Source organism: Lupinus angustifolius, unplaced genomic scaffold, assembly GCF_001865875.1.
Source record: "Lupinus angustifolius cultivar Tanjil unplaced genomic scaffold, LupAngTanjil_v1.0 Scaffold_688, whole genome shotgun sequence".
NCBI lineage: Eukaryota > Viridiplantae > Streptophyta > Magnoliopsida > Fabales > Fabaceae > Lupinus > Lupinus angustifolius.
This window is the reverse complement of record NW_017728013.1, coordinates 2,102-14,298: the sequence shown is the minus strand read 5'-3', so window position 1 is coordinate 14,298 and position 12,197 is coordinate 2,102. Positions and strand designations below refer to the sequence as shown.

Sequence of the window (12,197 nt, the reverse complement as noted above, 5' to 3'; positions counted from 1 at the left end):
AAAGTTAAAAAAAATTAAATATAAATAATAAATAATACATTAGCAGTTGAATATAATATACATATATTTTCTCTTTGTATAAAACCGAAAATGTCATTTCCCAATTTTATCCACACAACAAAAACAAAATTGTTGAGGAGAGTGACGAGAGGTTCATTCGGTCAACAAAGTACATGCAGAGGCAGCATATCCCCCGCGCCAAGGCATAATGCCACGTAACGTGTGACATCATCACTTGTGGATTACGCTAACCCAAAAAGTAGGGTTAAGATGAAAACACAAAACTATAATCCAACGACCACAATAGCACTCGCCGTATGGCAAAGATGGGAATAAGAATGAAAGAGAGGAACGTAGAATACAAACTTGCGCAACAGGTAAACATTTTCAGACCTGACCCATATATATATATAACCTTTCTGGTTCTTGGAATAGATTACAGATTCGAGAAAGAATGAAATAAATAAAAAAGGAGAATGGTGCTGTGGGAGATAACACTTGCAACTGCTTATTTTTTGGGACTGAAGCGAACATATAGACTTGCTATCAAGATTCAACGGAAGATCGTTCGTCCTAAGTACCCTAAGATCCGTCAATTTCTTCACAGGTTCCTTTTATTTATCTACAATGTTTGGTCTCTGTTGCTAACTTCAATTTTACTTCACATTTGTTGTTAGTAATGAAGATATTCATTTCTGTCTCTCAACCTCAAGCATTTGTTTGCAAATCGATATTTTATGTACTATCAACGAATAAAAAAGTTAACTTTAGTTGTTGGTAGATGAATTTTGTATGTTTTGAAAAGTTGAAAACCTGATATTAACGGTTGTTGACACAACTAGCTATATTTGATTACATTTTAAGAAGGTGGGTTCTATTTGTTCATTCTCTCAGTTGAGAAGTGATAGGGAAGGGTTGATTTATGTCAATTTGATGCTTAGAAGTTTGTAGTTTAGAAGGCTGACATGATAAACCCTGCTTAGTACGGGATAAGTGTAAGAAAGGAATAATTGCGTTTTCACTTTTTCTGCTTTCTATCATTCCTTTTTCTTTCATCGTCCTTATGTCTTCATAGGGCAGAGCTTGATTTTATAAAGTTCTCAAAATGTTTCTTAATATGAAATTAAAAACCAGTGGTTAGTATTTATGTATCTCGGGTGTAGAGTTTTTTATTTACATCATTCACCATTCATTTGCATTTTGTATTTTTATTGTTTAAGAGGTAAATGATGGTTAATATATGATGGAAGATGTGGAGACAATGTAAAAACATTTTCACTATCCGTGCATACAAATTAATATCCATGGCATTGCCGAACCAGGATCGTCTATCCCCAAAACTTCTGTCCTCATGTCCCAAACCAATCATAACCCACCAAATAACATAAAAATCTTACTTTTAAGTTTTTTTCCCAAATATATGGCGACTTTTCATTAGACTGGTACATAATGGGACACAAAAGGTGGGACAGCTGATCCCAATTCGGGATTGCCAGCTAATAATGTATTATGAACTCCAGCCTCCAGATCCAACGTTTTACAGGGTAACTTGTAACATGATATTTTAGGGATGTGGGTGAGCCTCAGCGTGATGGTAAGAGTCTTGCCTTAAGACCCGAATGTCATGAGCTACCCTTTTTATGAGGTCAACATTAATTTTTTAGGATATCCCCAGCTGAGATGCTGATCACTGCACATGTATTCAGCGTTTATCCTACTTGAGAATCTGTTGGCATAATTGTATGTTGATTTACTTGAGTACTTGAAAACTGTTTTTCATTTACCCTCCCCTTGTATTTTGTTGTTGTTTAATTATTATTTAGCGGAACCATTATACAATTTTTGGTGCTTCACAGGCGAACCCGTGCTATATTTGATGTAGCAATCAGTGTTCATAGGAACATTCAAGAAAGAGATGTTGAAGTGGGTCGGAATGTTGGAAACTTCATTTTGCGATGGTTAGATCGAATTAAGCCATCAGCTCAGATCCGCGGTCCCCTGTCTGGGTCCCCTGTTGGCAGCTCAGGAGAGAAAATTACAAAGAATGCAACTGCAACTTCCAACAACAGCAAACCTCCTGGTTATTCCAGATTCTTCAAGAAGGACTCTGACAGGCATTTGTTTACTGCATCATTGCCAAAGCCTTTTCCTACCATTTCAATGATAGTGAAGCAACCAAATTCTGCATGGACTACCATCCATGGTAGGCGACTCGGCAGCTATGCTCCTGAAGCCTTCCGATCAAATTACAGAGGAAACTGGTCAGAAGGTGTTATTAGGAAGGACATCATGCAATTTATGCTGGGAAACTAATTTTTTATCTCCACTGAGATTAAGGTTTGGTTCTTGTTGTTTATTGGGAAATGTGGTTGGATGATGCTTGTTTGGCAGATATTGGGAACTGCTGGTCATGGAAGCCCCGGATTTCTGATCATTATTCTGGTCTCCTTGGTTTTATATACTCTGTCATGCTTTCTTTTGGAAAAGGAAGGGTTATGCATTTGTTTTCAGTTTTGGTTAAAAGAACTAGCTGTTAATTATTTAATATCACAGATTATCAATCCTGTTGATCAATAATAGTGAAGATTGTGCAGTTCTGCATATAATTTTCTTTCAATACTCATCTTTCCAAGCAACTCTTGTTTATGCAACTTGCTGTATATTTTTTGCTATCCATCAAGTGGATCAACCATCTGCCACAATATCTTCTGATGCAAGCATATAGATACACGTTCAATCAGTTTCAGCACTCTACAAATAGGTGCTACTAATATATTTTTTGCATAGGACTTACATCTAGCACCCTGGCATGGTGAGACAAGACAAAGCTACATGATTTCAAAACTAGCTTCATTAGATTGCTCTCACAGTCCATTCCCAAACCAATGTTTCAGCAGAGCTAACAAGGGGTTGAGTATATTATTGCTCACCAACAATTTATACAGAATGTAGACTTACAACCTACAACAAAGGACATCTCCTTCAAATATACAACAGCTTAGTAAGTAATAATAAGAATGACACATTTTGGATAAACCTTAATTTATTTTTTCTGGGGCTGAAAGGAGTAATAGTATAGTTACTATAGTCCTCTGGCCAGGGATGGAATCCTAAGAGGAGGCTGACCAGAAATTACACCAGCTATGTTTTCCACCATTCTGCAGAGGACCAAGAGATTGTTGCAGAGGCTGCAGGCTAAGCTTCCGGAAAAAAATGAATGATGGATGATGTATAAAACTTTCTTATATGTATATACATTTTTTACTCTAATTTGAATGTTTGTATGTGGTATCTTATCATGACCTTTCTTCAAAGCAGCAAAAATTTGTGCACGCTCATATGGTTTAATGAATCAATTAATTTAATTATTTAATGATTAGCTAAATAAATAATAGTTAATTTCTCTATTTTGGTATCACATAAGTAGTCCCGAAAGATATTAATTCCTTACCAAAAATAATGAAAAAATACATTTGTTACTATGAACAAAAAAACACGTAGTAAAGTCCCAACTCCCAACTAATCCGATCAAAATATTCACATAAGGAGGACTAGAGGATTAATATATTAACAAAATTATTTCTTTAATAAAAAATCTATAACATTCACATTGTAAGAGTTTTTTTACACTGTTAATATATTATCGACTATTTATTTTTAATCATCATTGACTCTTAAGTAAAAATAATTTAAATTAATAGTAAATGATATACTAACTGCGTATAAATTTTTACACTGCTATTACATAAATATTACCCTCGAATTTCTTACTGGAAACTCATTGTATATTATGCACTAACCTGCATATAATTAGTTCATCTGTCATAAACTGCTAGTCCGCTTATTACTCTCCCTTCCACGTTTAATTATTAAGTTGAATGGGATATTAGTTGAGCTTGCCTTAATTAACTTTGTTTCAATATGTTTAAGTTTGTTTATAATGAGCCAATCTAACTATATGTTGCTTGTCATTGGTTTTTTTTCCAGCTTCAAAGGCTATTTAAAGACTTATATTATACGAAAATCCTTATGCATAGTTTAAGAAAGTGAATTTATTATATTTTAAAAGATAAATCGATTTTACTTTTTAAACTCTAATGATAAAATTATTAAAATGCACATGTTATACTATAGCTAGGTATAGGTTCATAATACACCTGTTTAATATAAGTAGGTTTATTAAAAAAAACTCCCCTAAACAATATCATCCTATAAAATATGAGAAAAAGATATATTCCCTAATGGTAACTTTTCAGACACCAGAATAAGAAGAATCATTTTGTCACGCAATGGTAAGCTTACTCTAGAATTTTATGAAAACAAACCATGATGCTATTCATAAAACAATCCAAACACATGATTTGGTATAGATAACATAACATTGGTAGACACTATAAACAACACATTAGTCACTCACTCAGGGGTGCGTGTGGGGAAACTATGATTGAAAATGGTTTGACTTTTGTGAAGTGTGTAGAAACGCATAAATTTACCATTAAGAAATACCCACGTGGAAGAAAACAGCCTAACCGGTCATCGGTTTTTGTTGATCTGCATTTACTTTTGCTAAAAATAATCACATTTCCCACGCTATCATTCATTTTTGAAGCAACTAATTGGAATATTACATTTTATTGATTTTGTTTTAAAAAAGTTTCTTTTTTATTTGTCTTACATGTATCACCACACTTGAGACAATCATTTTCAAGTCAAGAACATTTATAGGCATGCGAGACTAACTATTTCGGCGGATATTTTCCATTTACAAGACTCGAACCCAAAAAATTACTTAAAGGAAATCAAACATATATCACTTGAACTGACATCTATTACTAAAAATTTCTTTTATTAATATGAGAATATGTGATTGGTACAGGATAAACCATTAAAGACAAAGGGATCAATTTCTAAAAATATAAACCATTAACCGATTTATTTCAACATGACTCACTATTATGAATATCACCATTACAAGAGAACACAGAAACTATAGGATAAGGTAGACAGGGAAAACCAGATTCTCACCTCTCCTCATGATCACGCTGGTATCTTGTAATTATATTTTCGATTGATCTTTTATAATATATTTTCACGTGCTTTTGATTTTTCGATCATGTAATATTTATGTTAAAAAATATTTGAAAGATTCTGGAACTTGTTTCTTTGATACTGTCTCAGATTTTGGCTTTTAGTTGTCTAAAGATTCTTAAAAAAGGAATACTTTGATAGTGTTATGCTTGTATTGTTTGGATTCTGATATGGGAAAGTTTTGTTTTGAATTATAAACACAGGTTGGGTTCAACTGAAGTAAAATTTCTCATCATCACATAACAACAAAGACTTAAACACAGTGTTTTGAAGAGCAAGCTATATTATATAACAATGTATGGGGATTGCCAAGTTATGTCAAATATGGGAGGGAACGTAGTAGTAAACTCAGATTCTCTCTTTTCATCTTCGATCCAGAACTCTAACTTCAACTTCATGCCCACCATGCCTTTCCAACATTTTCCTCCTTTGGTAATAAAACTCTTGAGTAAAGATGACTTTGTTCGTGAATTTATTTCTCTTTTTTGTGTAACGTTTTCACTCTCTCACAGAAGGAAGAGGGTGGAATATTGCTTGGGAAGGACGAGATGGAGAGTGGATCAGGGAGTGAACAAGTTGAAGACAAATCAGGGAATGAACAAGAGGGTGAAGAACCTCCAAAGAAGAAACGTTATCACAGGCACACTGCTCGCCAGATCCAAGAAATGGAAGCGTGAGGATCTCAATATATGTTTATTTATCTCCTTTAACTTCTCTTGCAATGTAACAAACCCTTTATTGTTCATAAATTTTGTTCTCTGAAGACAAAATATAATAATTTGGACTGAAAATCAAGTTCTTTTTTGTAATTGGAGATCATGTTCACACTTCACATTATTATTCTTTTTAAAACTTATCACTCTAAGTCATGAACAAAAGTGTTGTGGCTATTGTTACTCTAAGTCATGAACCGCGAAAGATTGCTGCCAAATTTGTAACCAAAGAACTTGATTTGGTAGAATAAGTTTGAGAATATCAATATTGTTTTTTTGTTTGTTTTACTTTATACATTTGCTTATGGCATGTTTAATCTAATTTGGCAGCTTATTCAAGGAATGTCCACACCCAGATGATAAACAAAGATTGAAACTAAGCCATGAGTTGGGTCTAAAACCACGGCAGGTCAAATTCTGGTTCCAGAATCGACGAACTCAGATGAAGGTACACTATAGTTAATTACCACATTCTATACAAACCCAAAACTGTACTTTGAACTTTAATTCCACCCATTAAATGGAACCTCTTACTTAATTACCTAGCACTTTTCCCAATAAACCGCGTTTCCTTGGTCACCATTAAAACTTTCCTATGCCCTAATAAACACACCTTCACAGTAACACATGCAGCGTTGAATGATGATATGAAGAATATAGTGTAAAAATAAGTAAATAGTACACTGAAAGACTCTCATTTACTGATATATTTCTTGGCTTGTCCATTATACAGTCTGTATTCCATTAATGTAATGCATTAAACCCTACCTGCACATGTGGTCTCAAAGGAGTACTCGTATTTATTGCTTTACATCATGACGGTTTTAGGTTACAACAATGAAGGGTCTTCCTTCTCTATCAGCATTTTCTGAATGAGTATAAAATGTATCTTGTGTTCATTATTTAACCTAAATAATTGATAATGGGTTGAGTTATACTCCCTCTCCACCTATTATCTCTTCTAAGACATAAACACACATATCAATAAAAATAATTAATATAGTTTACTTATACATTTTTTTGTTTTCTATATTTATTATTTATCTTTCCATCAACTATAACTAATATTACTTCACTAAATATCTCTCTTACTATAAAAGTAATTATTAATATTAAGGCTATAATCGAAAAACTATTTATTAATTATTTCTTGATTCGAAGTAAATAGAAAGATTCAGCCCCCAAAGAGATATATAAGTTATCATCATTAATATGGATGTAGACAAGATTATGAAACATAAATTGGGAGTTGTTGGTTGTTTTTATTTCATTGATTGTGCATATTGGTTTTTAATAATGTGGGGTTATAGGCACAACAAGATCGAGCAGATAATGTGATATTGAGAGCAGAGAATGAGAGTCTGAAGAATGATAACTATCGGTTACAAGCAACGCTACGTAATATAATATGTCCTAATTGTGGTGGTCCTGCTATCATGGGAACTGATATGGCCTTCGATGAACAACAGCTTCGCCTTGAAAATGCTCGCTTAAGAGAAGAGGTATTTTGTAACTCTTACACATACTCTTTTTAAAATCATGCTCAATTATATACGTTATGATTTGAGCCTTTTGATGAATTATATACTTGGGAAAAGGATGTTTTACAAACATTTATGTTCAACAACTTTAGGACAACTCATAAACTATGAAGTATTATCAGAATTAGTAACTATTTGCTGTACTGAATGTTTAAAAAAAATCTCCTTCACTATTAGCAAAATGATTCTTATGCCCTATATTTATAACTAACAATTGTGTTAGACATGATTTCCAGCTCGAAAAGAATTCTCTCTAGCGATGGAAACTAGTGGATAGCCCAAAAAATTGTGTGAGGATGAAATAGAAACAAATTACTTGTTCATTAACCGATCTATTCACTTTATTAACTAGAATTTAAAATTTATGTATTGACAGCACATCATTCAGTATTGATTTGTATTACCTTTGTTTGAGAGTCAATAATAGTTAATAAATCAATGGTAGATGATTTGCTGACAGTATAAAAAACAGTTACACCTATCCGTATATATATATTAAATTCTATTAATATATAATTAAATAATACTACTCCAGCGGTGGAGTACCTTTTTACCCATATAATAAATGTTTTCTTGTGACATTTAAAAAATATCGATTGAGTCATAATGAGCAGATGTAAAATAAAATTACTTTGTAGAATGCACAATTAAAATAAATAATCAATAAAGGTGAAATATTTGTTAAACAAAAGATGGGTCTGTGATTCAATTTTAACAAAGTGAGTATTTTGCAGTTAGAACGTGTGTGTTGTCTGACTTCAAGATACACTGGTCGCCAAATTCAAACAATGGCACCACCTCTTGCTCTTATGGACCCTTCATTGGATTTGGACATGAACATATACCCAAGGCACTTCACAGATTCTATTTCACCTTGCACACAAATGATTCCTATATCATCAATAATGCCTCCTCCTCCTGAAGCTTCACCATTCCCAGAGGGTGGTCTCTTGATTGAAGAAGAGAAGTCTCTAGCCATGGATCTTGCAGCATCTTCCATGGATGAGCTTGTGAGGATGTGCCATGCACATGAACCACTTTGGGTTCGAAACTTTGAGAATGAAAGGGAAGTGCTTAATTTTGAGGAGCATGCAAGGATGTTTCCATGGCCTTTGAATCTCAAGAACAAAAGTGAGTTAAGGATAGAAGCTAGCCGTGACAGTGCTGTCATTATCATGAATAGTGTCACTCTTGTTGATGCATTCCTTGATGCTGTAAGTGATTCTTAAAACCTTCGATAATAGATTTCAAAAGGCTTAGTTTAAGTCTCAAAAGTATTTATAATTGCTAATATTTTCATGTTAGATTTTTCTTTAGGCCTTCATATATACATTCCATCACCCTTGATGTTTTTCTCTTCTTATATTTTGTTGTCATATAAAACATAATTTAATGTTCTGTATATTGCTTTGTATGTCAAACCTTGCACCTATACTGTTGGGGAAAAAGTGTCTTTTTTCTTTTTCCAGTTTCCTGAAATTGTATAAACCAGTACTAATAACAGTATTCCAAAATATAATGCTGTCCACATAAAATGATCTAACATGTTGCCTTTTAATATTCAAAACTTTAGCATAAATGGATGGAATTGTTTCCCACAATCGTTTCTAGAGCAAAAACCATCCAAATTATATCTTCTGGTGCTTCTGGTCATGCAAGTGGATCTCTTCAGCTGGTAAGTATCAAATTGCTGCATAAATATTTAATAGCTAGTATCACATGATTCTGATTAAGTATAATACATAATTATATATTGCTTACTTTCACAGATGTACGCAGAGTTTCAAGTACTCTCTCCTTTGGTGTCCACTCGTGAGACTCATTTTCTTCGATATTGTCAACAAAATGCTGAGCAGGGAACCTGGGCCATTGTTGATTTTCCTATTGATAGCTTTCATGAGAATTTTCACCCTTCTTATCCCAGATACTGCAGGAGGTCCTCTGGCTGTGAGATTCAAGATATGCCTAATGGGTATTCGAGGGTATATCCTATTTTTGAAAGCATATTTTTTTGATATTTTTATTTATTGAATTACTGATATATATTGTTTTGAATTTTTGCACAGTATTCATGTATCCATCCTACAACAACTAAGTCTTTATCCCACTACAACCAAGTTTTTATCTCATAGCAACTTTCCTATGTGTATTTGATGCTATACATTGTTGGTCCTAAGTCCATATGAAGAGTGAAAGCTGTGTTAAGTAGTAGATAGCTACATTTTGTGATGCATGTGTTACTGTTTTGTCATTTTGTTTTGACTATGATTTTACTGCATGCGTTGAGGATCCTTTGATGTGAAAGTAATCCATGATATCTGTGTAGGTAACTTGGGTTGAGCATGCAGAAGTAGAAGAGAAACCTGTTCATCAAATATTCAGTGACTATGTTTACAGTGGAATGGCATTTGGAGCACAACGCTGGTTAGGAGTTTTGAAGAGACAATGTGAGAGGGTTGCCAGCCTCATGGCCAGAAACATACCAGACCTTGGAGGTTCTCAAAATCTTATCTATCTTTGTCAATGTTAAATGCATTATAACTTCAACCAAGCTATATGCACTAACTCATTTAATAATTAACACACGAACTATAACATTACCAAAACATTTAATGTGGCTAAATAACATTAATTTATAATGTTTACATAAAAGTAATGGGCTTGTTTATGGTGATAAACTTCTTACCCAAAGTTGAGTTCTATATCGCAGTGATACCCTCGCCTGAAGCGCGAAAGAATTTGATGAGTCTAGCACAAAGAATGACACGAACGCTTAGCCTTAACATGAGTACTTCTAGTGGTCAATCATGGACAGCCATATCAGATTCCCCTGAAGACACTGTTAGAATCACAACCAGGAAAATCACAGACTCAGGTCAGCCTAATGGGGTGATTCTTGGTGCCGCTTCAACCATTTGGCTGCCCTATCCTCATACCAAGGTCTTTGATTTCCTCAGGGATGAACATCAAAGATCACAGGTAGTACCAGCTTATTTTACAATCAAATTTATGATGAATCATTTGCAATTAATGGTTACTCAACTCAATCTAATACAACTGTTAACCAAATAAGGACAATGATTGTTACACATAGTATTTGGCTAACAATATGATCTGATAATCTTGTAATATGTCATGGTAACTTATTATTAGTCTATTAAGGGAACAATATATTCTGGTAACTAGACATTTGCATAAAGTAACTAGTAAAATGGTGTATGAATATATCATGTTGACAAAACAATGCCTATCTTTTCTTTTCTTTTTTCAGATGGATGCTCTTTCAAATGGTAACTCATTGAATGAGGTGGCTCATATTGCTAATGGCTCACATCCAGGAAACTGCATTTCCCTTCTTCGTATAAATGTAAGATCATTTCCTAAATAAGCAACTTTTCTGCTACCATATTGAACATAGAGTCTAATTTGAATGCCATTGGAATTCTTTTCAAACCTTAGAGGTTTTCTTTGACATGCAGGTAGCCAGTAATTCATCACAGAACGTAGAGCTTATGCTGCAAGAAAGTTGCACTGATCAATCTGGAAGCATAGTAGTCTACACAACCATAGATGTAGATTCAATCCAACTAGCCATGAACGGTGAGGACCCTTCATGCATTGCCCTTCTTCCTCAAGGGTTCATTATAGTTCCAATGGACACACCAAATGTTGGTACTTCATCTGAAGCTGTCAAAGGAAAGTTACCAGCTACTACAAGTGTCAATTCAGGTTGTCTTCTCACTGTGGGGATGCAGGTTCTTGCAAGCACAAACCCTTCTGCAAAGCTCAACCTTTCGAGCGTAACAGCAATCAACAACCACATATGTAATACCATGCACCATATTGAAACTGCACTTTGCAACAACACAAACAGCTTCCATCATGAGAATAATGGTAGTTTTGTTGGATCTTGCACTGAACCCACCACTAGTGGTGCACCCCCGAAGTAGTGAAAGTAGATTTCTTCTTACCCATGTTCCTCCTATGATCTTTTGGATTTATGGGCTCGTAGTCATAGTTAGCGTGGAATGCTAGCATCACACTCTTTTACAACTACCCTCTTCAACACACTCCTTATTAGTAGGTGAAATTCATGTGTGATTCACTGAACATGCATAGTAGACCAATGTGATTTAGTGGGTTTCACGTGAAATGAGCCAGAATTTAACAATGTTTGCTTAAAAGAGTGTGCTGCTAGCATTTCTCTAATATATTAGAAGTGAAGAATGGGGTATCATTGTAGGGTAACTAAACTAGAAGAGGGAGCAACATGGATGAGAATGTTTTAAATAAAGATGGGTTTGATAGGGAATTAAGTAGGTAGGTGAGTGTCTTAGAAAATGAAGTTGTTTAGCACTTATCATTGTGTGTTTTAGAGTGAGGTAACAATTGAGATACAATGGAATGTTATTTATATGTGATGTGGAGGGTAGAGGGACTGAGGGAGTCAAGAGCGCACCAGATAATACCCTAGGCTTTTATGGTAAGGCCATTTTCATTTGTTTGGTACATGATGGCTTATACTATAGTCACTATTTAAGGGTAGTGGTGGTTCGGGTATTGACTCCTGCTTCTATGTCAGCCTTTACTACTGTTCATTTCATTGTTTAGGATGATTATTCAACTTAACTCACATTTTTATATGTTTTATCTCATTTCCCTTATTAATTTTCTACTTAATTTTATTTTGATATTTGTGTTGGTTTGTCTAAGTTGCCCTTCATTTCATTACGAAGAGAGTGAAAAGAGGAAGTAGAATTAATAAAGTTCTCAATGGTAATTTAAAACTTTCTATTAGTTAAAAACTCAATCTTTACCAAGAAAGGTATCGGTGATCCACCAGAAAAAGAAACAT

The 12,197-nt window shown here is 34.1% G+C and overlaps 2 protein-coding genes across 3 annotated transcripts; both read left to right on the top strand.

Annotated features, from left to right (window-relative positions):
• Window positions 1-342: 342 nt before the first annotated feature.
• Window positions 343-2,617, top strand: LOC109341820. The gene is made up of 3 exons (XM_019579789.1): window positions 343-409; window positions 443-607; window positions 1,857-2,617. The coding sequence occupies exons 2-3, from the start codon at window positions 477-479 to the stop codon at window positions 2,311-2,313; spliced, it is 588 nt and encodes a 195-aa protein (XP_019435334.1). The 5' UTR covers window positions 343-409; window positions 443-476; the 3' UTR covers window positions 2,314-2,617.
• Window positions 2,618-4,952: 2,335 nt separating this feature from the next.
• Window positions 4,953-11,807, top strand: LOC109341819 (homeobox-leucine zipper protein HDG5-like). Of its 2 annotated transcripts, none has more exons than XM_019579786.1 (12): window positions 4,953-5,045; window positions 5,292-5,520; window positions 5,601-5,761; window positions 6,132-6,249; window positions 7,112-7,303; window positions 8,077-8,556; window positions 8,916-9,017; window positions 9,112-9,324; window positions 9,669-9,837; window positions 10,053-10,321; window positions 10,614-10,709; window positions 10,822-11,807. In XM_019579786.1, the coding sequence occupies exons 2-12, from the start codon at window positions 5,383-5,385 to the stop codon at window positions 11,290-11,292; spliced, it is 2,409 nt and encodes an 802-aa protein (XP_019435331.1). In that variant the 5' UTR covers window positions 4,953-5,045; window positions 5,292-5,382; the 3' UTR covers window positions 11,293-11,807. The 2 variants fall into 2 exon arrangements, with proteins under 2 accessions (XP_019435331.1, XP_019435333.1); XM_019579788.1 differs by having other exon boundaries at window positions 4,981-5,052.
• Window positions 11,808-12,197: the final 390 nt, after the last annotated feature.